The sequence below is a fragment of the Pteronotus mesoamericanus genome, unplaced genomic scaffold (assembly GCF_021234165.1).
Source record: "Pteronotus mesoamericanus isolate MK-2021 breed Mesoamerican mustached bat unplaced genomic scaffold, CSHL_Meso_final contig_65, whole genome shotgun sequence".
NCBI lineage: Eukaryota > Metazoa > Chordata > Mammalia > Chiroptera > Mormoopidae > Pteronotus > Pteronotus mesoamericanus.
The window spans coordinates 8,998,910-9,025,618 of record NW_026555228.1 but is presented as its reverse complement, the minus strand read 5'-3'; the positions used below and the strand labels follow the sequence as shown (position 1 = coordinate 9,025,618).

General features: G+C 38.6%; 1 protein-coding gene across 7 annotated transcripts in view; it reads left to right on the top strand.

The window, feature by feature from the left end:
• Nucleotides 1–13,734: 13,734 nt before the first annotated feature.
• ADGRG2 (adhesion G protein-coupled receptor G2) overlaps nt 13,735–26,709 on the top strand; it is a 68,130-nt gene continuing 55,155 nt past the window's right edge. For 6 of the 7 annotated variants that reach the window (XM_054581121.1, XM_054581122.1, XM_054581119.1 and 3 more), the window contains exon 1: nt 13,736–13,850. In XM_054581121.1, coding sequence (XP_054437096.1) covers nt 13,736–13,850 — 115 coding nt within the window. Of the gene's footprint in view, nt 13,851–26,709 lie in introns of all 7 variants that reach the window. The other variant, XM_054581117.1, reaches the window with a different exon arrangement.

Sequence of the window (26,709 nt, the reverse complement as noted above, 5' to 3'; positions counted from 1 at the left end):
TTTTTTTTTTGTGAAATAGCGAATTAATGCTCTGAGAAATAATTAATTGGTATGTCCTTGCATATGCATTTACTTTTAAGGTGGTGATAATTTACACCCTAAAGAAAGCTATGCCATTTGAAACACCTTCAGTTCCACCATGTTGGGTGAAGGGCTGTGGTTGCCTCACCAAGAGGGTTGGGTCTGGTGATTAAGGAGTCATTTGAAGGTGGGTTTTTCACCATGTGGTCTTTAATACCGTTTCCTTTTTTCAGCTCTGGGCAGAGGTAACCAGCAACATTCTAGCCCCTGGAATATGTTTGACAAGTCTCAAGCTAGGTCAGGGGAGGAGGGGAGGAAGACATGGAGAGTGTAGGATGAAGGAGAGTAAAGGAAGGGAAGAGAGAAAGAGAAGACAGGAGAAAGGGGAGGAGAGAAAAGAAAGCACTTACTGCTGCAGAAAAATAGCATAGTACCAACAGTTGCAAGAGATCCACCAGCTGCTTTTCCTGGCCTGGTTCATTCCAGGCATGCAGCTTCACCAGTGACTAAGAGGTCATCTTTTTAGATGTTTCAGAAAGCAATTTGAAAAGCTCTCTCGGTCACTTCTACAATATAACAATGATCAATACCACTACATTCTTCCTGCTATTTAATAAATCCCTTGGGTTATGGTTTAAACCACCTTTTAGATACCACCTCTGCTCATGGTAGAGATAGTGAACATCTATTTGCCATCTTCTTTCTGTGAGTGCCTTGTATAGTGGATATTATTCATAATTCATCACAACCTCCATCTGGATATGAAATGTAGATTTTTCCTAGCCTGTTCACAGACTGTATTTTTAATATGTTCCATCAGATTTCTGCTCCATATCTCCACAGTCCTTCATGGCCAGTCGCTGTTTTGCTCTTTATGCTTCAGCAACATTGAGCTGATTCTGAGTCATGTCCACTTAATGCCAGTCTTTGGCTCTATGTCTTGGTTTAAGCTGTTTCCTCTCTCTGGAATGTTCTTTCCCATTTCTTCACCCAAAGGGTATTGTACATCATTTAGGAGGCATGACTGCCTCCTAAGTTAACAGCATGACTGTTATCTCCTTGGGGAAATTTTCCTAGATCCATTTTCCTACACCGGATTAGGTGCCCTTCCTCAGAGCTCTCGTTATCCCTGTGACAGAGCTCCCAGATGGTTCATATGGCATTCTGGATTCAGATTCTAATGGTTCTCTTGGCCAACTGCCCTTATGCAGGGCACAACCTGCACAATTATGCAGAGTGGCCTTCTTTTTTGGTACATAGTAGGCATTCAGGAAATGTGTGTTGAATGAATTAGCTTTAGAGTTTTCCAGAGCCATCTCACAATTTAACTACTCTTGAATGGTGGCATCCAGAACTGAACAAATCAGTCTGTGCAGGTAAAGGTCCTGTTAGGCAGGGTCTCATCAGTAATGGTGCCACCACAAGATTCTAGAACCACTCTTATTTGTTCCTCAGTGACATACCTACAGTCAAGAATCTGCATATCCCCAACCATCTCCTGGATATACCTACAAGCCTAACCTTCACCATCATTTCTATCTGTGCAATTTTCTTTTCCTACTAATATGAAAAGCTTCTCTTTGCTGATTTCTGTCCCCATTCCTCATTTCTCAAGGCCTCTTTGTCAATATTATTGCCAGGAACTATGAGCGACTCCGTTCCTCAACCTAGGCCCCTAATTAATTGTTAGGTTCTAAATGAAGTGCTGAGCCCTCCAGGATGCTGGATGCCACTGGGGTTTTTTTTGTTTTGTTTTGTTTTGTTTTGTTTTGTTTTGTTTTGTTTTGTTTTTGGTTCATCCTGGGACCAGCATTAAATTATCTCAAGACAGTAGGGACACCTGCCTGGGGCTTCTGTTATCTGTGTATTTTGCTCATTGTTTTGTTTATTATCCCCAGGATGTGTTGGCCCTGGGGGGAGGGGAGACACTCCGGGCCTCTGAGCAGCCTGTGAGTGCAGGAGCTCCAGTTCTTGGATGCAGCCTTTCTGAGAGCTTCCTCTGCACTGGAGAGGGCTCCAAGTACATACAGATTTAATTTCCTTCTCACCCACACCACTTGTACAGTCAGCTTGTCTTTTTTTTTTTTCTGGTCACATTGATATTGCCCTGGGTTTTAGCCAACTTGGTAAATAGAGGAAATTGGATGAATTTCCAGCCTCCATGATTTCATGGTTTGGGGCAGTCGGCAACTGTGGGAGGTTTCAGTTAATCCTAGCAATTGGTGAATTTGCCGTTCTTCTCTGAGAAGCTTCTCTGTTCCGTGCCATGTCTTACATAAGTCAATATGGTTCTTTTTTTTGACTTGCCCTTTTCTTTCAATGATGTAAGAAGCCCGAACATTGGCAGTCACTATGTTTTGTTACTGGAGTGCTGGTGCTGATCAGATTCTGAATCTTGTTTAGTTTTTCTAGGAGATACAGAATGGTGGGTGTGTGGCAGCAATAATCAAAAGGAGGCATCTGGAGGCCAAAGGATGTGCAGTTCTTTAATTAAGTTTAGGCCTCTGTGTCCATCAGGCATTTTTCACATCATTGCTTTTGACATTCTTTTCCACAACTTGCTCAAGTAAGTTCCTACTCCCTCGATGGGAAGCTGATTTCTTGGCTCTGACACCAGAAATCATTGGTCTTTCAATGGGGTCTTTCTAATTGGGTTATAGCAGGGCCAGGGGAGATGGCATCCAGCTGAGCAAGTAATGGCATGACCTCCCAGTTAGTCTCCCTCTGAGCTTGATTTAGGAGCTCCGTTTTGAGAATCTAAATGGCTTGGCCCTGCCTTCATTCTGCTTTTCTTTGCTAGAAGAAATATATTTAATTGTGTAAGTAATACATGAATATCTGTTGGTGTTCCATGGAGTAAAAATTGGGCTTCACCCTTTCCCCCATCACACTTCTATCTGGAGGCTTGATGGGTTTCCTTCAAGGCTTTTTTTTTTTATGTATTCACACTTGTCACCATATAAAGAAGCATACAGATATATAGCTTTGCTTAGCATATCTTTGTATATATTTTATTTTTTTTAATTTTTATTTTTTTGTCATGGCTGGTGTGGCTCAGTGGATTGAGCACTGGACTGCAAAGTAAAGGGTCAACAGTTCGATTCCCAGTCAGGGCGCATGCCTGGGTTGCGGGCCACATCCCCAGTTGGAGGCACGTGAGTGGCAACCACACATTGATATTTCTCTCCCTTTCTTTCTCCCTCCCTTCCCCTCTCTCTAAAAAGAAATAAAATCTTTAAAAAGTTTTTATATTATTGTTGTTCAATTACAATTGTCCCCTTCCCCCTCATTACTCTCCTCCACCCTACCTTATCCCCACCTCCCACATTCAGTCCCCGCCCCCAATTGCCTTTGTCTGTATATCCTTTATACATATTCCTTGACAACCCTTCCCCTTCTTTTCCTCGTTATCCCCCTCCCCCCACCCCTCTGGTCACTCTCAGTTTGTTCTTTATTTCTATGTCTCTGGTTCTATTTCGCCCCCTTGTTTGTTTTGTTGATTAAGTTCCACTTATAGGTGAGATCATATGGTATTTTTCTTTCACTGCCTGGCTTACTTCACTTAGCATAATGCTCTCCAGTTCCATCCATGCTGTTGAGAAGGGTAGGAGTTCTTTCTTTCTACTGCTTAGAAATCCAAAAATTTTGATTTTTTCACTTGACTTATATGGATTGACGATCTCTGTCAATATATATAGACAAATTTTTTAAAGCATTGCATAATATTCCATAATGTGGATAGACCATCATTTATTTAACTATTCATCTACTGATGGATACTTAGGCTTTCTCCCTCATACATAGTTGCAATGACTATGTTTGTATATTTTTGTGTATATGAATCAATATTACTATAAAGACAATCTCTGGAATGAGAATTCTGGATCAAAAGGTATGCATATTTAAAACTTCAAAACATAGCTAAACTGTTCTCTCAAAGTTTACGTTTATTCCAGTAGTCTATGCAAGGGTTCGTTTCCTCACATGCTCTCCACCTTTGGATATTATTAGGCTTTTTGAACTTTTTCATACAGTGGGCAAAACATTTCACTGTTGCTTGCCCTGTTTTTTTAACTTGAAAGGGTTCCAAAGGAGCAAAGAGAGCCTCATGTTGTTTATTAATAAACTGGATTACCGGGAACCATTGTGTGCTATTTTTGTAGTTATCAATAAAGTTTTTGGAAGAGGAAATGTGCTTCAGTTGTGAAATTTCATCAAAAATCCCTAGTAGGAAATCTTTATTCACACAAATATAAAGTGAAATTATTTCCATACTCAAGCCACAATCAATTTATTTCTTTGTTTGATTATTTTAATTTTTTTTAGTTGTTAATTCTACATTCATTCCATTTTGAACACTGGGACATGTGTTTGTAATTTGTTCATCCTAGGACAGAACAACATGCTTGGCCTTCATTTTTGTCTTCTTTAAACATTGCTTAATGAAGATTCTATGACAAATTGGGCTTCAATTTATTAAGAACTCCATTTTTTTCCTCTTAAAGAACACATTGTGATTAATAGAAACTCACCATGACTCCTTATTTCTTCTTTGAATTCATATTCTGGATTCCTCCTTGAGCATTGAACTTCTGTCGTAATAGTCTGTTGACTAAAACCAGGTCAGTTGGTGCCAAGATCACCCTATAGATAGTTTCTTCTTGTAAATCTATTTATTTTACATTTATTTATTTATTTATTTATTTATTATTTTATTTTAATTTATTTTTTCTTTTATTTTTTTATTTTTTTATTTTTATTTTATTTTTATTTTTTTGCAGATTCTTAAACATTTCCTTTATTGAACTGGAAATCGAGAATATGTGCAGAATTTACAGTTAAGGAGATCAATGTGTTAAAAGAAAATAAAATTAATGTTAAATACTCTTACTGATTTGAAAAACATGATAGATTTTGGTTTTTTTTCTTTCTTTATTTTTAAATACATTTGTCTCTGCCTCCCCCGCAACCACTTTCCCTTGCCCCCTCCCTCCTACCCTCCCTCAGCTCTTCCCCTTTGGTTTTGTCCATGAGTCCTTGCTATATGTTCCTTGACTTTCCCCTTCCCTTCCTTTTCCCTGCCCCGCTCCCTCCTTCCCTCTTGTCTCTGTTGGTTTCTTTTCCTTTCAGTGTTGCTGGTCTTATTTTCCTTGCATCTTTGTATTATTGGTTAGGTTCCGCCTATAGGTGAGATCATATGGTATTTGTCTTTCGCCCCCTGGCTTATTTCGCTTAGCATAATGCTCTCCAGTTCCATCCATGCTGTCGTGAAGTTTAGTAGTTCTTTTATTTATTTATTTTTAATTGTATTTTTCCATTAAAATTTAGTCTTCTTATACCCCCCGCTCCCCACAATCACCACACTGTTGTCCATGTCCATGACTTCTTTATCCTTTTCCCTCCACCCCCTAACCTTCCACTACTAGTTGTCATCTGCTCTCCATCTATGAGTCTGTCTCTATTTTGCTTGTTAGTTCAGTTTGATCATTAGATTCCACATACGAGTGAAATTATGATATTTGTCTTTCTCTGACTGGCTTATTTCACTTAGCATAATGTTCTTCAGGTCCATCCATACATACTGTTGCAAAGGGTAGAACTTTCTTCTTTTTTATGGCAGAGTAGTAGTCCATTGTGTAAATGTCCCATAGTTGTTTTATCCACTCACCTATTGAAGGACACTTGGGCTGCTTCCATATTTTGGCAACTGGAAGTAATGGTTGAAAATCATTAGGTATATATTTCACATGGTAAGATACCATTGTATGAAGTGACTATCAGTTTTAAGCTAATAGTTGTACCAGTGTTTTGGTTTTGAAGTAAAGCATGATGGAATATTCTGAAAGATACAAATCACATTGTCAACAATGCTCTCTGCTGTGGGTGGGCACACTATTTCCTTTCCTCAGCATGCATCCGTCTTGCCCCTCACTCTTGTCATTGCCAGTCCCCCTGCCTTAACTCTGAGCCAAACTTAACAACCAATAGAGGATTGTTTATTCAGTCCCTCTGTGGAGAAAGAATTCCGCCTCTGGCTTTGGAAGTACAACAGACATAAATGACCCAATCCTTAAAATCAAGGAGTTCAGATTCTAGGGAAGTTAAGTCACAAAAACATGAAGAAATATCTAACAAAGCATGGTCTTTATAAGGGGCCACCTCTCTCCAGATTGATCACTTCATTATCCAGTGTCCCTATGATGCTGTTAATGAAGCCGGAGGCTGGGCAGTAATACAATGCTACTAAAACATTAACAAGGTCAGCCCCCAAACTGGCTTTGGCTTGTTTTCCACTATGTTCCTTAAGAGCAGGGTTTGCATCCTCCATTTCTTTTGTAAGTCTGCTGCCAAGTTTAAGCCTTGGTATATAGCGAGGTGGGGTTGGGGGGTGGTCTGTATAGCCTCTGCCCTATGGCCAACTGTAGTATTGAAGCATTATGGTGCCAACAAAGACCACTTTCCATTGATCTTTTTTTTTCTTTTCTTTTTTCATTTTCAGATCTGTGCAGAATATTTCCGTCTTTTCTTCTGAACTTCCTGTCAGGTGAGTAAGGCTATTTCTAAGTGATAATGTAGAAATAATGAATGTTTGGTTGTGTTTTTTTCCTTTCAAATTACCCCCCTTCATTCCAATTCCCCATCCCTTTAACTGCTGTATTCTCTTTTGTTTGTTTTGGTTTGAACTCCTTACTCCCACCCACTTGGAGCCTTCTTTTCTTCAGACATTTTCTTTTCCTTGGGGATTCTATTGCTGACCCACTTCTTCTCTGTAATCCAATTTTTTAAAGTAACTTTCAATGATGGGTACAGATTTTGAAATGATATGGTGCAGTAAACTCTGGGGAAGGAGAATGATCATTCAGATAGAACTTTTGGGGATTTTATTTAACTATTTCCCCTTCCTTTTTCCCTAGACTGGCTTCCTTATTTCCAACAGCTCTTCTCCTATTTTGAAACAGACCATTGAAGTGTTTTCTGTCTTTAAAAGTGTTATGTGCATGCAGCTTCCAAAGGCTCCTCCCAATCAGATTTCTGCTCCCAACTCCCTTCTATATAGAAATTCTGAAGCTACTACTGACTTACACTTCCTGTTTCCTTTGAGACTCATTAATAGGGGTACCCTGGATAGGTAGCTCAGTTGGTTAGAACATTGTCCCAATATACAAAGGTTTTGGGTTTGATTCCCAGTCAGGGCATGTACAAGAAACAACCAATGAGTGCATAAATGCATGGAACAACAAATCAATGTCTATCTCTGTCTCTTTCTCCCCCTTCTTTTCTCTCTGTAAAATTAATAAATAAAAAAATTTGAAAAAGCTAGTGGTTATTTCTGGGACTTCACTGATATAAATAACAGAAATCTTATAACTAATGAAAATACTAATTATAAATAATAATTATTCTATAATTTAGATTATAAAAACATACATAGTTATTATAATACATGCTAATAAGTTATTGTTATAAACAATGTTAAAATACATGTGCAGGGTCACACAGCTAGTAAATGTCCAAGCTAGGATTTGAAGCAGGAGTTGACATGGTGTGATGACAAAAGCAAGAAAGTGCACAGACATTGATAGGTGGTTTGCTTTCCTTAGTACCTCACTTCCTCTCAAATGTAGTCTCCTGATGATATAAACCATGTGCTTCTGCCCCATCCCTGCTCCCATCCCCCCAGTGCAGATCAATACCTTGAAGATGCTTTTAAGGAGCGTCTCCTATGTTTCTTCTCTACATATTGATAGAACTTTTGCGCAGCAACAGATTCTGGACTAAATCAATTTAAAAATCTTTTTTGAGTGCCTTCTGTAGGTGGAGTTGCATGCTATGGGAGTTAGGGTGAGGTAGAGACCAAGTCTGTATAGGAGAGGATATTGTGCTCTGGTGCCATCTTTTGCCTTTAGGCCAAGAGGAGTTTCATGGGCCATGAAGAGAAAGTGCCTTCTAAGTTTTTCTAAAAATCGCTACTTATTTGGCCACACCAATGGCCAATTAATCTAAGTAGCATCTGTAAGCTCTTACACACAGGAGAGACATCTGTCTTGTTTATTATATCTTGAGCCTGTAGCATACTACCTTTCATGTAATAGAACCTCAATAAATGTTTGTAAAATAGATGAATGAATGCAGAAAATAATTCCAAAATCTATTTACACTTATCCCAGGGGTGTACTATAAAGTTGTCTTCTAATTATGCTTATATTAATAGCTAACAATTCTTGACTATAATAAGAACTTCATTATATTTCCTTGTTTCATCTCTACAGGAAGTTTATGAGTAGAACCAAATATTACCTCCATTTTTTCAGGTGAAGAATTTAGGTCCAGAGAGATTAAGGAACAGGGCAGGGTTACACTGTAAGTGGTGAAGCTTGGATTTGAAGGCAGGCATATGGCTCTACCATTTATGCTCTTGTACCGTTCTGTAATACATCATCTGTATTTTGTATTGTATGTTCACCACTCCAAGTCAAGGCTCCTTCCATCACCATATATCCCCTCTTTACCCTCTTCTACCTTCCCCATTCCCCTTCCTCTCTGGTAATCACCAAGTTCTTGTCTGTGTCTATGAGATTTTCTATTCTGCTTGTTTGTGTTGTTGGACATATTTACTATGAACTTTGGGAGAGGACCTTGAAGAGTTAGGAGAGATAAAGTAGGCTTTCATTTTGTGTTGGGTCATTCACACATGGGTAATCAAGAGGATGGTAAATTGCAGGTAGGGCAGTGGAGAAATCTGGAGATGAATGAGGAAACTGAAAAATATAACAACTTTCACAAGGTTTTATGAATATTTCTTTAAGTGCATAATTTATTTCTGATCTTGCACACCTGATATTGATTCTCTTGTTTTATTGATTAAAACTACTTTTTTCTTCATTAGAAACTACTTAATGCTTATTAAGGAAATCATTTTGCTCTGTAAAGACCAAATAAATCATTTTCCTTCCATTTGTTTCTGGAGACGTGAAAGCTTCATGTTACAATCATGCTGTCTAGTCCACCATTGACCACTTCATGCTATGACAAATGACACACAAAGCTGCCATTTGCAAGGTCACATTCAGCACTTACCAGTTAACCCGGTTTCTGTCATTTTTAGGACATTGTTTTGTGGTTTTCTTTGTTTGTTTTTGTGGGCTTTCTTTTGCATATTGGATGACGTTTATCTCACCACAGCATTGCTGGCTTTAGTTCTTGGTGACTTTATCTTCAAAAAATGTTGTTGCTGAAGTTTGGAATAATTCCTTTTGTCCTACATTTATTCAAATTACCCCAAGTTACAAGAGTTAAAATTGCTGCTAGACATTTTTGTGAACATTCCAGAGAATTTTGTAAATAGTCACATTTGATTTATAAAATGGGTAAAACTGTGAGGACTTTGTCAGGTTTTGGCACCAGGATTATGCTAGCCTGGTAAAAATGAGTTAGGCTATGCTCTTTCTCTAGTCTTTGAGTTCTTATGAGGTTGGAATTCTTATCCTTTAATTATTTGATAGAATCACCAGTGAAAATGCCTGGGCCTGGAGTTTTCTTTGTGGGAAAATTTTTGAGACTTTTGATGGTTATATGTCTATTCAGGTTTATTATTTCTTCTTTTTATTTTTTACATTTTTTCAATTTTCCAGATTTTTTAATTGAATTTATTGTGGTGAAATTGGTTAATAAAATTATATAGGTATCAGGTGTACCGTTCTGTAATACATCATCTGTATATTGTATTGTATGTTCCCCACTCCAAGTCAAGGCTCCTTCCATCACCATTTATCCCCTCTTTACCCTCTTCTACCTTCCCTACTCCCCTTCCGCTCTGGTAATCACCAAGTTGTAGTCTTGTCTATGAGATTTTTTTGGTTTGTATGTTTTGCTTACTCTCTTTACCTTTTTAATCTAGGATTATTTCTTCGTGATAAGTTATATTTTTTTCTAAGAATTCACCCACTTCTATCAAGATTTTCCACATTAATAACTAAAGTTGTCCCTTAGATCCTGTTATCATTTTTATATTTATAGCATATTCAGTTATGTTGCTTTTTAAATTCTTTCTGTTGGCTATTTATACTCCTCCTTTTTCTTCCCCACTTTTCCTCTTTCCTTCTTCCCCTCCTCTTAATTTTGTCAGAATGTCTTTACAAAGAACAACCTTGGCTTTGTTAATAACCTTTGTTTTATATTTTTTATCTATATCATTATTTCATGCTTTTATTTTATTTCCTTTATTTGGGTTTATTTTGTTGTTCAACTCCCAAGAAGTTTGAAAAAGAACAACAAAATAAACCCAAATATATATACTCTTTATTCTATATATAGATAAAGATAGATTTGTCATTTATTGCCATTCGAGCTTGTACTGATGATACAGATTTTTAAAAATATGATAGTGATGGTATTTAAAATAAAATTGGAGACCTAAAACAATTTCTTAGAGTGGTCCAAGCAAGGCCATGGCATACATTCATGTAGCTTGTGCACTATACAACTGTTGGGGTTGCCATTTATATCAGAGTCCACAACCATGAAAGGGGCCTAGGACCAAGATGAATCTGGGATAATCTTTAATGAGAAGTTGTCTAGTGTCAATGTCTAGATTTTACTGTTTAAATGCTAACAAATTGTTTTCTTGGTAACTGATACTATCTCACCAGACATCCTTAGTACCATAAAAATGTGCTAAGAACCGGTAGCTATTCAGATTATCTTTACCGATGACTTAGATAGCATTGAGTTAATCCAACTTGCAATAGAAGATGAAGAAAAGTTCCAGCTGGAAAATATTAAAATGAGTAAGGGTTTCAAAATCTACAGATTTCCCTCTTTGATCAAAGATTCTAGCAAACTTATGACCTAACAGGATGTTCTCTAGATTATGTGAAAAGGTGACAGGAGCTGTATTACTTCAAATACCATAAAACTTCTCTTAGGAAATATATATTTTACATATATTTGAGGAAACATATTCCAGCCTTAACAACTAAAAAGTCTCTTCAATGATGCCTGGTCTTTACTAAGTTCTTCTTGATCTACATTCTGTTTTCAGGATGATTGTTGGAATCACCCTTCTTTCTGGCCTACCGTGTACTCATTTGGAAGTTGAGTACAAGCTCTTTTCAGTGAAAGGCATAGTTTGTTTTCATCAGAGGCCCAAGCTCTAGCCCATAATAACTGGTTTAACTGACCATATTTTAAATACCACTTAGGTCCTACCCTGGGAGTTTGCAGAAATTTTGAAATTGTATAAATAGCATTGTGAATTAATTTTTTTCACCTGACAGACACAAAATAGTTTACTTCCAAGGCGTCAAATTCTCAGGAGGCCAACATCATGGCCTGGTAGAAAGGGCAGGAGTCCCACCAAACAGCCAAATGACCTTGACCCATCCTCTAGAGCATTTTGGGCCTCTTTCTTCATCTGTAGAATGCGCGTTTGAGGCAAGGTGAACTCTGAGTCTGAGTTCCTTTCCAGAAATAAACTGCTCTGACACTTTTTCCAGAACTAAAATTAGATACTTGTGCAGTAAATCTAAGTCAGCTTTATGAATTCCAGGTAACATTGAATCTTAGGCATTTGTATAGAAGAGAGGTTTTTGTTTTTGTTTTTGTTTTTTAAAATAGAGCTTTCAAAAAAGAGTAATGATTTTAGTGGGGAACTGAGTTCAGGAATAAAATATAGATTAGATTTTAAACTTTAAATGAAACTTTTTATGATATACATATAAATGTACAATTCAGTGAATTTCAGGGACTGAACACACCCATGTAACAGAAGCCCCTTGTGCCCACTCCTAATTATTACACCTTCTACCCGCTCCCAAGGACAACTACTTTCCTGATTTATTCCATAGATTAGTTTTGCCTGCTTTTGTTCCTCAGATGAATGGAATCATGTACAATATGCATTATGTCTGGCTCCTTTATTTAACATTATATTTCTGAGATTCATCAATATTGTGTGTAGCTGTTCCAGACACTTAAATTTTCCTCCAGAGAGATGTTGCTACATTTTTGCACAACTATATTAGCATTCTCTTTTGAGTGACTCATTTGGGAGGGTCAATAATATGCCATTATGATCAGAGAGAAGATAAAACTACTGAAGAGGAGGGACAAACCAGAGGTAGTTTGCAATACATTAATGTAGTATAATATTAATATATAATACAAGGAGGGAGGGGTGGGCAGGGGAAAAGGAAGGGAAGGGACAAGTCAAGGAACACATAGCAAGGAGTCATGGACAAAGCCAAAGTGGGGAAGGATTGAGGGAGGGAGAGGGGGGAGGCGGGCAGGGGAAAGCGGTTGGGGGAAGGTGGAGACAAATGTATTTGGAAAAATAAATTAATTAATTAAAAAAAAGAAAAAAAATGTAAGCTCTCTTTGGAAGGATTCATTTCCTGGTCTAAGACTAGGAAAGAATCACCCCCTGGTACTGGTGATGGCTAGAAAATTACAAGATTCTTAAAAATTGCCAGCTTTTCTTTAACTGAGAAATTGCGACTATCCCCATCTTTCAATGACCTCATCCCTGCAACCCTGTAATCCCTGCACTATCTGACCCTGCATGTACTATGTGCAAAATAGATATTATTCGACTGAATGAAGAGTACAGCTAGCATTTATAGTGCCTTCATGGTACCAGCCACTGTGTGAAGATCTCTTGTTTACTCAACACAGAAGCACTATCAGGTAGGTTGGTGTTCTCATCACAGTTTGCTAAATGGGAAATCTTGGCCATTGAACACAACCTGCCCAATGTCACTAAGACATTGTGTGCACAGAACCTATGAACTCATCTCTTTAGTCTTCACCACTGCACACACACTCTGTCTTAGGTTGGTAGAAGTTGCAGTGGTGGCTGGGTTCATGGGTGCCCTATGGCCAGGAGCTCTATCAGCTGAGAGCACAGACCCTGATCTGCCCCAGCTGCTTTACCTGTGGCCTTACAGAGGAAGCCTACTCATTGGGCTCTCATTGCCCCCCAGCTATGAGAGGAACCAACACAGTCTTAACATGTGCAATTCTAATTCTGTGTGCTGAGCTCCCCAAGCTCCCATCCCACCTCCACCACTTGTATCTCATCTAGTTAACTCCTATTTAGCCCTCAAATCTCATATGATGTATGTTGGCCTTCAATAAATAGTTGTTGAGTGAATGAATAAATGAGGTTTTAAAATTCAGGTCTGATATAAATTTTGCTTTTTAAAAAATGTTGACTCTTATTTCCTGACTACTGAAAATGCAAGCAATGATAACAAACTAACATGTAATTAAGAGGAAATGCAATGTACCCATCCTTTTACAATATAAGACATAAACAAGAGTAGATTATTTGTAAGATTCTGTGGCCCCTTCTAATTCTTAGTATAGTTTTAAACTAGCTTAGTGGTAATAATTATATATGCAGTGTTTTGTGTTTTTAGTTTCTTCTTGATATTTCACATGTGTTGATGATTTCCGTAAGTCCACATGGATGACCTTGCTTGTCATTTTTAACATAACATAATATAATATTCCACTGGGTGGTCCTCCCATATTAAACATAGGTTTTGCTTTTTGTAGCCAGTGTCCACCTGTCATTGCCAATTCTCTGCAACTACAGTGATTTAAAGGAAGTAGGATTGTGGTTTGCCTTGGTTGAAGAACTGACCTTTTGGGTAATGCTGTATTGTGATTATGGCAAGCTATGATGATACATTTTCCCTTATTTTATTCCAGGATGTTTTTCTCTGGTGGGCAGTGTGGCCATGTTGGCAGACCTGAAGAACTTTTACTGATGTTGAAGATATTCCTTGTCATTGGTCTTCATGCTGTTCTGGTTACATCCCTGGAAGGTAAGGTACCTGTTTTCCTTCATTGTATGTGTATGTGTATGTGTATGTGTATGTGTATGTGTATGTGCATGTGCATGTTTATGTGTGTGTTTATTTAGGAATTTCTTACTGTGGTAAAATAGACATGACATAAAACTTACCATTTTAACAGTTAAGTGTACAATTCACTGGCATCAAATGTATTAGCAGTTTTGTGCAACCATCACCACTGTTCATTTCCAGAACATTTTTATTATTTCATATAGAAATTCTGTACCCATTAAACAATAACTCCCCATTTCCCTACTACCCCCACTTCTGGATAACCTCTATTCTTTCTGTTGCTATACATTTTGCCATATAAGTGGAATCATACAATATTTGTTCTTTCATTTCTGACTTCTTTCACTTAGTATAATGTTTCTGAGGTTCATCCATATTATAGCATGTATCAAAGTTTGCCTCCTTTGTAAGGCTGAATAATGCTCCACAAATAAATTTCATTTATTCATTCATTGTTCATAGACACTTGGGTTTTTTCTACCTTTTGGCTATTGTAAATAATGCTTTGAACATTGCTGTACAAATATCTGTTTGAGTTCCTGCTTCCACTTATTTTGGGTATGTATACCTCACAGTGGAATTGCTGGGTCATATGGTAGTTCTATGTATTACTTTTTGAGGATCTGCCAAACTGTTTCTCACAGTGGCTGTACCATTTTACATTCCTACTAGCAAGGCACAAGGATTACAGTTTTCTATATCTTTATCATCACTTGTTTTTTTCTGTTTCAGAAGTTTGTAATAGATAATAAAATATGTCATTTAGTTTATAAATTGGTTTCCGACAGATTTGTGTTTTAGCACAACTAGACAACGAGATGGATACAATCATATAAGCCTTTGAAGAAGAGCTACAGATATGGATGACTGATTCTGTGCCTTGTCAGTAAGTCAATTTTATCAACTGGTAATATGACACAGTACCCAGGTATAATGCCTAGCTTCCACATTACATTTAAGTATTAAGTTTGATATGAAGTAATCCTAACTGATACACAAGCATTTCTGTAAACCCATCAATTTCATACTTTTTCATTAATGCTTTATTCATACTCCCTACCCAAGGAACTTATCACCCTGAGCCACTAACTGATACTGGCCTCTTGTTCACAAGAACCAGGTTGCAAATAAGTTCTCTGTTGACAAGCACATGGGGTTTTCACACCCTGCCACACAACATGCTTAAACCCAGAATTCTAGGTTTTTTTTTTTAATTGTTGTTCAAGTACAGTTGTCTCCATTCCCCCGCCGCCCCACCCATTCCCTCCTCCCACCAACAAACTATGGTACATTTATACAATGGAATACGACACAGCAGAAATAAACAAGGAGCTTCTACCCTTCACAAAAGCATGGATGGACCTGGAGAGCATTATGCTAAGTAAAATAAGCCAGGCAGTGAAAGACAAATAGCATATAATCTTACCTATAAATGGAACCTAATCGACAAAACTAACAAGCAAGCAAAATAAACAAAGGCATGGAAATAAAGAACAAACTGACACTAACCAGAGGGGCGGAGAGAGGGGAGTAAAGGGGGAAAGAAAGGGAAGGGTAGTCAAGGAACGTGTTATTTTCTGTTGTTTGGATAATGGGTGTGAAATGGTATTTCACTGTGGTTTTGACTTGTGTTTCCTTAATGATTCATGATATCAAGCACCCTTCATGTGCTTATTAGCCATCTGTATATCTTCTTTGCAAAAATATCTTTAACTCTTTGGCCCATTTTTGAATTGGGTTGTTGGGGAGTTTTTTTATTGTTGAATTTTAGGAGTTCTTTATATATTCTGGATATTAATCCTTTATCAGATATATGATTTGCAAATGTTTTCTCTTATTCTGTTAGTTGTCTTTTCACTCTTTTAATAGTGTTCTTAGATGCACATAAGTTTTTAACTTTGATGAAGCCCAATTTATCTATTTTTATTTTGTTGCCTGTGCTTTTGCTGTCATATCTAAGAAATCTTTGCCAAACCCATGACTTTGCCAAAGTCATGAAGATTTTCCTTTGTTTTCTCCTAAGAGTTTTATAGTTTTAGCTCTTATTCTGAGGTCCTTTAATCTATTTTTGAGTTAATTTTGGTATATGGTGTAAGGTAAGGGTCCAAATTCATTCTTTGGCATATGTATATACACTTTTCTCAGCACCATTTGTTTAAAAGACTGTTTTCCTCCATTGAGTGGCATTGGCAGCTTTGTCAAAAATCAAATGTCTATATATGTAAAGGTCTATTTCTGGTGTTTATTTGTTTTTAAAAGTATCTACTTGAAGACATTTCTGCATGGAAATTTAGGGGAGGTAGAGAATCAGCCAAATGAAGCAGCATGATTTTCAGAAAAGAGGACCTTTAGAAGCTTATGAAACAAGGAGAATAGGTATCTGAAGAAGGCAGTAAAAAGGCTAGAAATCTTGGGGCTGCAGTATCTATGGGTACAACTGCCAAAATAACACAGTGCTATGCAAATAAAAAGAATGCTCCTTAGGAATGTTATTTACGAAGACATTATTAAGGACATGCAGAGATATACCTTTCTTACTCAGAAGAGTAGAAGGACCAAGGAATCTTCATTGGCTAAAGCAAATATCTACTAGGAGCAAATAACAATAACATAAACAAAACATACATTCAACACACATACACACATACATGAACACAAAATCAATGGAAAACTTCCCAACATGCTAAAACACAATAGACAGTCCTTCAAAAAGAAGGCTCTGGGGCATTTTGTCAAAAAGTCACTATAGTTTACAGAAAAAAAAGAGCTTAACATGTACTGACTGCTTACAATATGCCAGGTCCCTATGTGCTTTACATTCACTCTCTTAAGCTTCTCAACCAAATCTATGAAAAGGATATCATAATCTTAGCTCCATTTCTCAGATCAAGAAACTGAGGCTCAGAGAGAGAAACTTGCTCAAAGGACTGGCTGGGCTGAGATTTATACTGAGCTCTGAATTTTGTACTCTAAACCAGAAAATCAGAATTCTCAAACTTAAATATGCATCAGAATCACCTGGAGGGCTTGTTAAAATACAGACTTCTGTGTTCTTTCTCCAGGGTTTCTGATTCAGTAGGGCTGGGGTGGCGCCTGAGAACTGACATTTCTAACAAGCTCCCAGGTAATGTTGATGTGACTGGTTCAGAGACTACACTTTGAGAACCACTGCCTACACAACTGGAAGAAGTAGAGAGAGGAAACTCCTCCAGATACTTACCATGGGATACAAAATTCTCTTGTGGCTATGTAACATTCATGTCCATTATGCTGACACACATCTCAACTGTGGGATCAGCAGAGCAAAAGTCAAATGTCCCTACATTACTGATGAGTAAATGTCCCCAGGGACATCATTCATTAGGAAGTGGTAGAGTCAGACTAGATACTAGATCTTAGGTCTAATGTTTCAGTGCTTTCTCCACCACAGGGGTAGATAAGGAAGGAAGGTGGAACACACGAAAAATCATCAAGATGAAAGCTGTTTGGCAGAAATAATTCTTTTTTAAAAAGTATATTTAAAGTGATGAAACGGAGCAGGTAAACCAGAAAGTGCATAGTTCTGAAACAAATCTTAGTAGGGAAAACTTAAGTGGATGCTTATGTCCACTGAATCTATTTCTTGCTCTTATTCTCATATGAATTGATTTCTGAAAGCAGTGTGGCCCCAGACAAGTAGTATCAGAATCACCTGGGAGCTTTTTAGAAGTGCAGATTGTCAGGCCCACCCTAGACCTGCTGAATTGGAAATTCTGAGGGTGGGGCCCAGCAGTCAGTGTTTTAATCAGCCTTCCAGGAGATGCTGATGAAGGCTCAAGATGTAGAACCACTGTCATAAAGAATTGGTTAAAACATTACTGCTGACAGCATGATACAATAGAAAGGAGCCTTCCCCATGCCTGTCACCTGCTATTGGCATGCTCTTGGTTTGCCACTAGACCAACAGGGATCTCTATTTCCTCATCTTCAAAATGGGTGCAATCATGAGCTCCCCCAATGGGCTCTTGTAAGGCTCAGTATACAAGGTCTGTCCAGAAGGTATCCAGCCATGTAATATGAAAAATAGAGACATGTATTGAAGAAGATACAAAACTGGATAATCAGTTGTGTAGTAATGAGAGCCTGCTATGTGCCTAGCAGAGAACATTATCTCTGACTCCAGGGAATTTACATGCTAGTTGAAGGGACATGATTATGACACACGAGAACAATGAAAGTATAATTAAGTCATAAAATGTGAATCAGTGCTAGAGGGTTCTAGCATAAGGCTTTTGGCCAAATCTTTGGATTTGTCTAGATAAATCTTAAGCCACCAGTAGCAGATGCTATTAGTGCCCTATCTATATTCTCTGGCCCACCCTAGAGGTCACCTACAGACAGATCCTGTGAATGCTGATGGCTCCCATGTCTCTCTGACTGAGAATGATCTGTGCCCATAGAACCATGCTTTGCCTGTGCATCGAAAAGGCCAGAAGTGCCAGGAAGTTAATACCCCACAACAGTGAGAGATGGGAGCTGGCGTTTACCTATGCCAGCTTCCTCATCCCTTGGTGGGGCAAGCTGTAGTGTGCCCTAGTTGCCCACAGTAGTAACCTGCTCATTAATGTACCCATTGTTGACTTTACTCCCTTCCCTATCCCACTTCCCTACTCCCTCCCTCTGCTTCTTGGGAAATGCGCTCATCTTCCAAGGTCCAACCAAACATTAATACCTCTATAAAACCTGCCCTTACCTCTTCAGAAGAATTAAATGTCTCTCCCCAGTGCTCTTTTTTCTTTTCACCCATTTTTTTATACTTGTCACTTTGTCTCATGTCATTATGTACTTCACACCATGAGTCCTTTTAGTGCATTGTCAGTGCCGGGTGAGAAGGGAGAATGGGGATTTAGTGAGGTGGGTGGGAAACTAATGGGAGGAAAACTAATGAGCATGGAGGGCCTTTTAGGTACTTCATGTATATCATAATTAAGCCTCACAAAAACTCTTCATGGTAGATATTTTTAGTCTCAGTTTACAGATGAAGAAACTGAGCATTAAAGAGATGAGGTCATTTGCCCAGAGTCCCACAGCTTGGAAGGTACCCTCCAAAATTCAGGCCCCTTCTCCAGGTTGTCAGAAGGACACTAGCACCCCATTCCCAACCTGGAAGTCATATTGACTACCGGAAGGAAGAGGAGGGAAGAGACCCTATCAGAATCTATAGACTACTGTTCATACTATACCAGGATAGTCAGTGTCTGAAGACTGAATGAACATGTCACCAAGGCATGAAGAGAAGATGGAGAGGGAGCCAGGGATACGCTGCCGGAGAGCAGCCATCCCTCCTGGCTCTGGGGAATCTGGACTGCAAACACAGTAGCTTCACCCTGGAAGCCTGAGAGATGACTCAATAGCTCTTGACAGCAAGGAAAGGTAGGTCTGACACTCTTGTTGGGACACTGGCCAACAAAGAGAATCCTCAGACCTTAACACTTCCAGTTGTATGATTTGGCGATGCTTGAAGGGGTCATTCCTGATTCATCAGCAGCCCAATTGGGCAGGTAACTATACTTACATCTAGCCTCTAGCTCTCCCAGGCTATACTTTTTTCCTCTCCTTTTCTTTCTTTCTTAAAAAAAAAATCTTCAAAGGAGGTCTTCTTTTAGGTACAACTACTTTACAGAGGGTGAGATGACATAATAATAGTGGAAGATGGTTACAATTTCATTCTTGCAGAGTTATCTTCCCCATTTGGAAACAATTACACATTTGAGCCAGTTTGGTGATCTCATGAGCTATAATTCCCAACATAATCTTTCTCTGGGCTAGGCCTAGATCTTTCTGTGCTTTAGGCATTTCCAGTATTAGACTCCCCTATAATCCCCCTTCTCCAAGGCCTCACTGTCTTGTTTCCTCTTACCATCTCATGTTTTGTCCATCCAAGACTTGGTTCTTCTTTGTGCCATACAGCACATGTTAGAGCTGTAAGAGGTAGACTACATGCTCCTGAAAAGCAGGGAACTTGTCTTTTTAAAACATTTATTTTCTGATTACAGTTGACATACAATATTAAATTAGTTTCAGTTCTACAACATAGTGATTAGACATTTCTATACCTTAGGAAGTGATACCCCCAATATTTCTAGTACCCACCTGGCACCATACACAGTTATTACAATATTATTGACTACATACCCTAATCTGTACTTTACATCCCCATGACTATTTTTACAACTAGCAATTTGTATTTCTTAATCTCTTTTACCTTTTTCACCACCTCCCCAAACCCCCTTCCACTTGGCAGCCTGTCTTGTTTGACTTTGTCCTCCAATACTAAACCCAGTGCTGGTCCCCTTTGCTCTCAATTCCATATCTGTAAAGATGAGATCATAAATACCATGGCATTGATCTGATCCTCAGCCAATTTCACAACCCCCCCAAATACCACTCCCCACATGTAAACATGAGGCCAATTCTGTTGGGTCCTGTCCCTTTTTCCCTGGCAGGTAGAAGTGGTGACAAGGAATGACAGAGACTCTAGACAGTTTGAGGAAGGAACTGAAAACAGAGGACAATGTGTCCCACTTTCCACTTAAAACTGGTGAGAACTCATAGGGTCCTGTACATCAACAAAGGGCTATGGCAGAGATGAGAAACAGTGGTACAGTGTGTTTACGCAGAGGGAAGGAAGGAGATGGCATTCTAAGTCTTCCGCATCTCTTGTGTAGCACGGTAGGGATTCTAAATGGCCCTCATGCCCCTAGTGGCCAGATGTGTTGAGAGCCAGGGACAGGGACAGAGCTGCAAAGACGATGCTGTGGACAACTTAGACCAGAGGCCAGATAGAGGATGTGACAGACAGTAGTGAAAGCTTACACCTGGGTCAATAAGAGAGGGACCCCATGCCATGGTGGAATTCTAAGAGAATAGACCATGGGGCCCAGTGACCACAGCCTTTGGCAGTGAATACTCAGAAACTCTGCAGGGTGAGGAAGATCCCTGGAGGGGCCATTGAGAACCCAGGGGTCAGCACAGCAGGAGCTCACAGATTCAGGCCTCTTCTCCAGGTTGTCAGAAGGACACTAGCACCCCATTCCCAACCTGAAAGTCATATTGACTACCGGAAGGAAGAGGAGGGAAAACAAAGATTATGCATTTATCCAAAAAAACATTGTGTTAACTAAACAGCACTTGAGAGCAAAAGAGAGAGCTACTTTAAATCATCGGGTTTAAGAATGCTTTTCCTATAACTCTGGAACGGAGACTCCAAAATAAGACGGAGCCAAACTAGACATCCAAGGAAGCTCAGGGACTTTTTACTTACTTGTTTATTGTTGCTATTATTTATATGTCTAAATTATATTTATAAATTTTAAACCAACTCTAAAGTGAACACATATTGAACTCAAAACATGTCAAGACTCTCTGTGAGGAATTGTTGAAGGTCATCATCATATCCTGAATTCTGCTCCTCCTTGTTTATCTTTTCAGGTATGAAAGAAATACCTAGTGAGGTCCTTGAGAGTAAGGATGACATCTTTTTCCTCTCTGTATTCTCCATAGTAAGTGCTCAATAAAGCAGACCTCTCCCCTCAGCTTACATCATTAGCATTATCCTCATCTGAACCTGAGTTCTGATACAACATATATTACTCCTCTAAATGTCTGCACAGACTACAGGGAAGTGGCTGTACATGGCTAGAATTACCCTTGAAGAATGCGTTTCTCCTCTTCCATGTGATAAAGGGGCTCAGATGATTGCCTGTTAAGATTTCTTCAAACTCTGACATTCTGTGAGTTCAGTTACCCTGTAGGGACAGTCTTCAGATTCCTAATTTTGTTCAGGGATACCAGGGATCCTTGAGTCTACTTTGAACTCTGAACTACCCATCTTTGCAATCCCATTTTAAGGCTGCTCTCCATTCAAAGTTCCTAATATGAAATTGGAAATCATTGAAAAGTCATATTTTTTTCAAACTACATTTTTTATGTGAGGCAGTTTCAAAGGCTCTAAAATTACAATAAAGCCAATGAATCATTTTATTTCTAAGTTGATAAAAGCTCCAGAAGTGGCTTTTGCTGGCTGATAAGTCTCTCAGTTGCCAGTGCTATTGTTGCCTTGATCTTCAGAAAAACGTCCCAGTGTCTCTTGTTAGGATCCAGTAGCAACAGCTCATAGTACTGAACGTTAATATAGCACCAGCAACTCTACTGGACATTTCTATAGGTCTTCATGGTTTACAAAATGCCTTGGCATACATGTTACACCATGTCCCTCTGAGGTAGGCAGAGAAGTCTATATTATCCCCACTTTGTTGATGAGAAGACTGAAGTTAAAATAGTGTAGTAACTTTCTAGGTTACCCAGCAAGAAGTAGTATCAAGATCCTGAAAGCTGCTTTCCAAAACTCTCTCCTCTACACCAGACTGCACAAAATGCTTGTGTTTGGCCAAGATCTTTAACAATGGTGACTTTAACATAGAAATGTCCTTCTAGACCAGGTGTTGGCAAACCTTTTCTGTAAAGAACCAAATAATGCATATTTTTGGTTTTGTGGGCCATATGGTATCTGTGGCAACCACTCTGCCAGTATAGCTTGAAAGCAGCTATAGGCAATATGTAAACACATAGGCATGGCTTTGCACCAATAAAACTTTATTTACAAACACAGTTGGTGGGCTGGATTTGGCCCATAGTTATCGTTTACAGACTCCTGATCTAGACAGAGCGAAAGTGGTGCAGTGCATACTACTGAGCATTTACATAACAACCATTTCTTAATTTTTTTTTCTTGCTGGCTAAGCTCTGGCTTCATCAGAGGGTGCTCACTCATGACTCAGGAAAAAGTCCTGATTATTCTAAGCCAACCACAGGAATGCTGTTCCTTGCCAGTGTTTGATATAGGAGTAGGCACATGACCCACTTTTGACCAATAGGACAAATGAGAAAATCTGATGGGAGACTTCTAAGAAAAATTTCCCCACTCTTAATGATGAGATATAAATAAAAACAGTTCCTCTTCTTCCTTGGTCTCATTAGTTACATTTCAAGTGCTCAATAGTCACATGAAGCTAGTGGTTGCTATACTTGACAGTGCACATGTAGAATATTTCCATCACTGCAGACAGTTGGATAATACTGTATCTGGAAGTTTTTGTGTCTGAATTTGATGCCTGAAACAGTGGTAGCCATCTAAAAAACACTAAGAGGAACTAGCAAATGCAAGTAGAAAGTGGAGGTAACCTGAGTTTTTGAAGATGTTGAGTCCCTCAATTAATGGTATCCTGAGGATGAAAAAACATAAGAATGGAAAGGGTCTGAGTGCTCATTGCTATCCCTGAGCTGCAGGAGCAACATTACAACTGTCTGCTTTTGGATTTCCTATTAAGCGGGATAAATTAATGTCCCTAATGTTTATGGTACCTTCACAGAATGGCATGTGACTCTGACTGTAACAAGGTCATTATGCTTCAGTTTCCTTATCTCTCATAGTTATATGAAGATTAAATGAGTTAATGCATGTAGAACAGATGCGTGTAATGCATCTGAGACATTGTGAACATTCAGGAAACACCAGCCATTATCACTAAAGACCATCACTGTCTAACATAAATTTTTGCAATAAAGGAAGTGCTTGATATCTATATTTCCCAATGCAGTAGTCACCAACTGCACATCACTATTGAGCACTTGAAAGGTGACTGAGGAACTGAATTTTATTTTATTTTATTTTATTGTATTGTATTTTATTGTATTTTATTTTTTGACCCCCAATGCTACAGTTTATTATTTTTTGGTGTTAAGTAAGAAAACCTGGAACAGAAAATCAATACCACTACTGCTATTTGCCATCCTGATTATTTTTGAAAGGGGAAAATAAAATCAGCCAAACACTGTTATTTAGAGAATTCTATATTTTGTGACTTTGTGGTCTTCAAAGGGAACCATGTTAAAGTAATACATAATGCTTTTTCTTTAGAGAAGTGTTTGAGTTTGTGTTTTCTAGTTCTCCCTTTTTCCTAAACTAAAAACAACTAAGTAGATATGGAAAGAAATATTGAATCAATTTTATTTAAATTCTATTAAAAAATGTACATATCTAACAGCTCCTAGCGTGAAGACAGAATCAACTGTACAGTATCCTAATGAAATTTTTAACTGTCATCAGATAGAACTTTTGAATGATACTGGATTCAAAAATAAAAGAATAAAGATAGGACTGAGAAAATTAAACATGTTTTGCAGTTGCCAGGCAATATAATATTTCAAGGTTGAGTAATGCATTAATCTCCTATAGGAATAAGCAGACTTTTAGTTTCCATCATCTTATAAGCCAGATTTTGATATTTTTGGCTTAGAACAATGGAGCAAGCCCCCATTCCTTCAAACTTTTTCCACATCTTCTTTCATATGCACACAGTGCCATGACTGAGAGACTTAGAGTTTTTGGTGAATTTTAAATTTTATTTAATTTTAATGAATTTAAGTTTAAATAGCCACATGTGGCTAGCAGCTGCTGTACTGAACAGTGCAGCTATAGATTATTTGTTCTAATTACCTCAGAACTTTTCTATTTGATACTATTTAAGTCAGGGCTCAATCACAGGAGAATCACTAGGGATACACACACACACACACACACACACACAGGAATTTGTAAAAGGGATTTGACCTTCTACAACTCTGGAAGTTGGTGAAACAGTCTCTATAAAGCTGTTGTCTTCATATCTGATGTTAGAAATGACATCTATGAAGGGCAGGCAGTAGGGAAGGAAGGATGGATATAAGATGGGGAGAGCAAGAACAACCTGGAAACCACAAGCATGAGTTGTAGCCAAAAAACAGACTGGCACCCATGTCAATTCTTGTTGCCTGTGACCTCGGTGGCATGGATGTCTGCAGAAGCTGAGCCCTTCGGCATAAAATTAAATATATACTCAGCCCAGGAGTTAGAGAAGCCAAAGGAGGATTGAGGGGAAGGCTGGCAGCTCCTGTGTATTAATGTTGTGAGGCACTTAATAATTGCCACATGTGGGAGCTATACAATGGCTGCTACTCAACTTCTACCCAAATCTCCCACAAGAAGCTCTCTTGTGTTCCACACTATCCAGAAATACACATAAAAGGGAATTCTGGAAAACATAGCTCAACCTAGCAATGATGCTACGTTACAAAGCCATCACACATACTAGAAAGCTAGTGAACTCAATTTTGTATCTGTTGATACTTCTAAATAAAACATGATACTAACATCTCCCAAGGCTGTATTTAGTTATTCCTGTTCTGCAACTGGCCCAAAGATATTCTGAAGATCCTTATAACCAGCCAACATTATCTTTTTAAGTTTTTCCTTTACATTTTTCTGTGGTTTAGAATTTTCTCTACATAAACCCACATTATTATTATAATCAGAAAAGAAATTAATGTTTATTTTTATAAACCAGCCTATGACCTCTATGGAGACTGTACACCCAACCAGAGGACAAACTAATAACATCATGATTAACTGTGTTTTCCAATTTTCTCCTGAAACTTCACTGAGTCGTGGCTTTGTACCAGAACTTAGGAAACATAAGGTATGGTCACTAGATCTGATACCCTTTGACTTCTGCCTTTTTCCTCACATGTTTCCAAAATGATCCCTAGGGCATTTTGAAAACCCTAAAGATAATTTGAAACAAATAATATAAAGAGGAAAGAAATTGAAGTGGAAGTCTTGCTCAATAGAAAGGAGAAATCAGTTTTAGAAAAGTCACTAGGAAAATGAGGAATAGAGAGAGCATCACCATATTAATTACTGACATGAACGGCATTTACTGTGTATTCTTCTCAATGCTGTAATAATAGTAGTATCTATGAAGTGCGTCCTCTTATGATTATCTTTACCCCTATTTTCCAGATGGGCCAGGTGGGTTATGTAAGTTATCTAAAGTTACATAGAGGCAGATTACAAAAGTAGTAAAAAATTAAAAAGTGGTGGACTTGGAACTAGGCTGTCTGAGTTTCAGAGTCTAGGTTCTTAACCTTCCTACCACACTTGAGGGATTCAGGAAAATGTCACACGGACTGCTGGGGTTTGTTAGGTTAACCATTGGCAGGCTGACTGCTGCTTCTCCCTCACCTCCACATTCCAGTGACCCCACCACAAATCCTTTCATCTTACCTTAAAAGTATCTGTTGAACCTCTCTTTTCATACCAGCTTTCCAAACATGGGTTCAAGTCCTCATTGTGTCTTTCCCAACCTATTGCAATAGTCTGCTCTGGCCTTCTTATTTCAGATCATGCTCCTTGTTTATTTCATAGCTATATAAAAAGATATTGTTCTGTGTCAGGGACTGGGGAGAGGGGAGAATGGGGAGTCCATTTGGTACCGAGTCCTTATCATAAGCTATGCACCCCCAGAGAACCTAAACTAAGATGCCAAGGGGTTACTGCTCAGCTATGAGGAAGCAAAGAGTGGTGTGGTCTAAGGGAGACCAGAAATTCCATACAGTAATTACTAGTGCCCCCACTTCCACCTTTCCAGGTGCTTCTGTACTTATGACTCTACCACAAGAAACTCTTGCTAACTCATAAATTACAGATGCTTTAGCATGAAAGAATATAACTAACAGCAGACGCTAGTCGGAATCGAGGAGACGGGGACACCGAAGCAAATGTTGCTTTTATTAAGCTGTAACTCTTCAGGAGGGAACAGAGATAACCCTAGATATGCATTCTCTACAGGGTCAATGTTGTCCCAATGGGCATGAAAATTGGTTTTTGGAGGCAAAATAAATCTTATGTATTGCAGAAGGCTGGGGCTAGGATGAGGCAAGTAAAGGATCTAGGGCACAA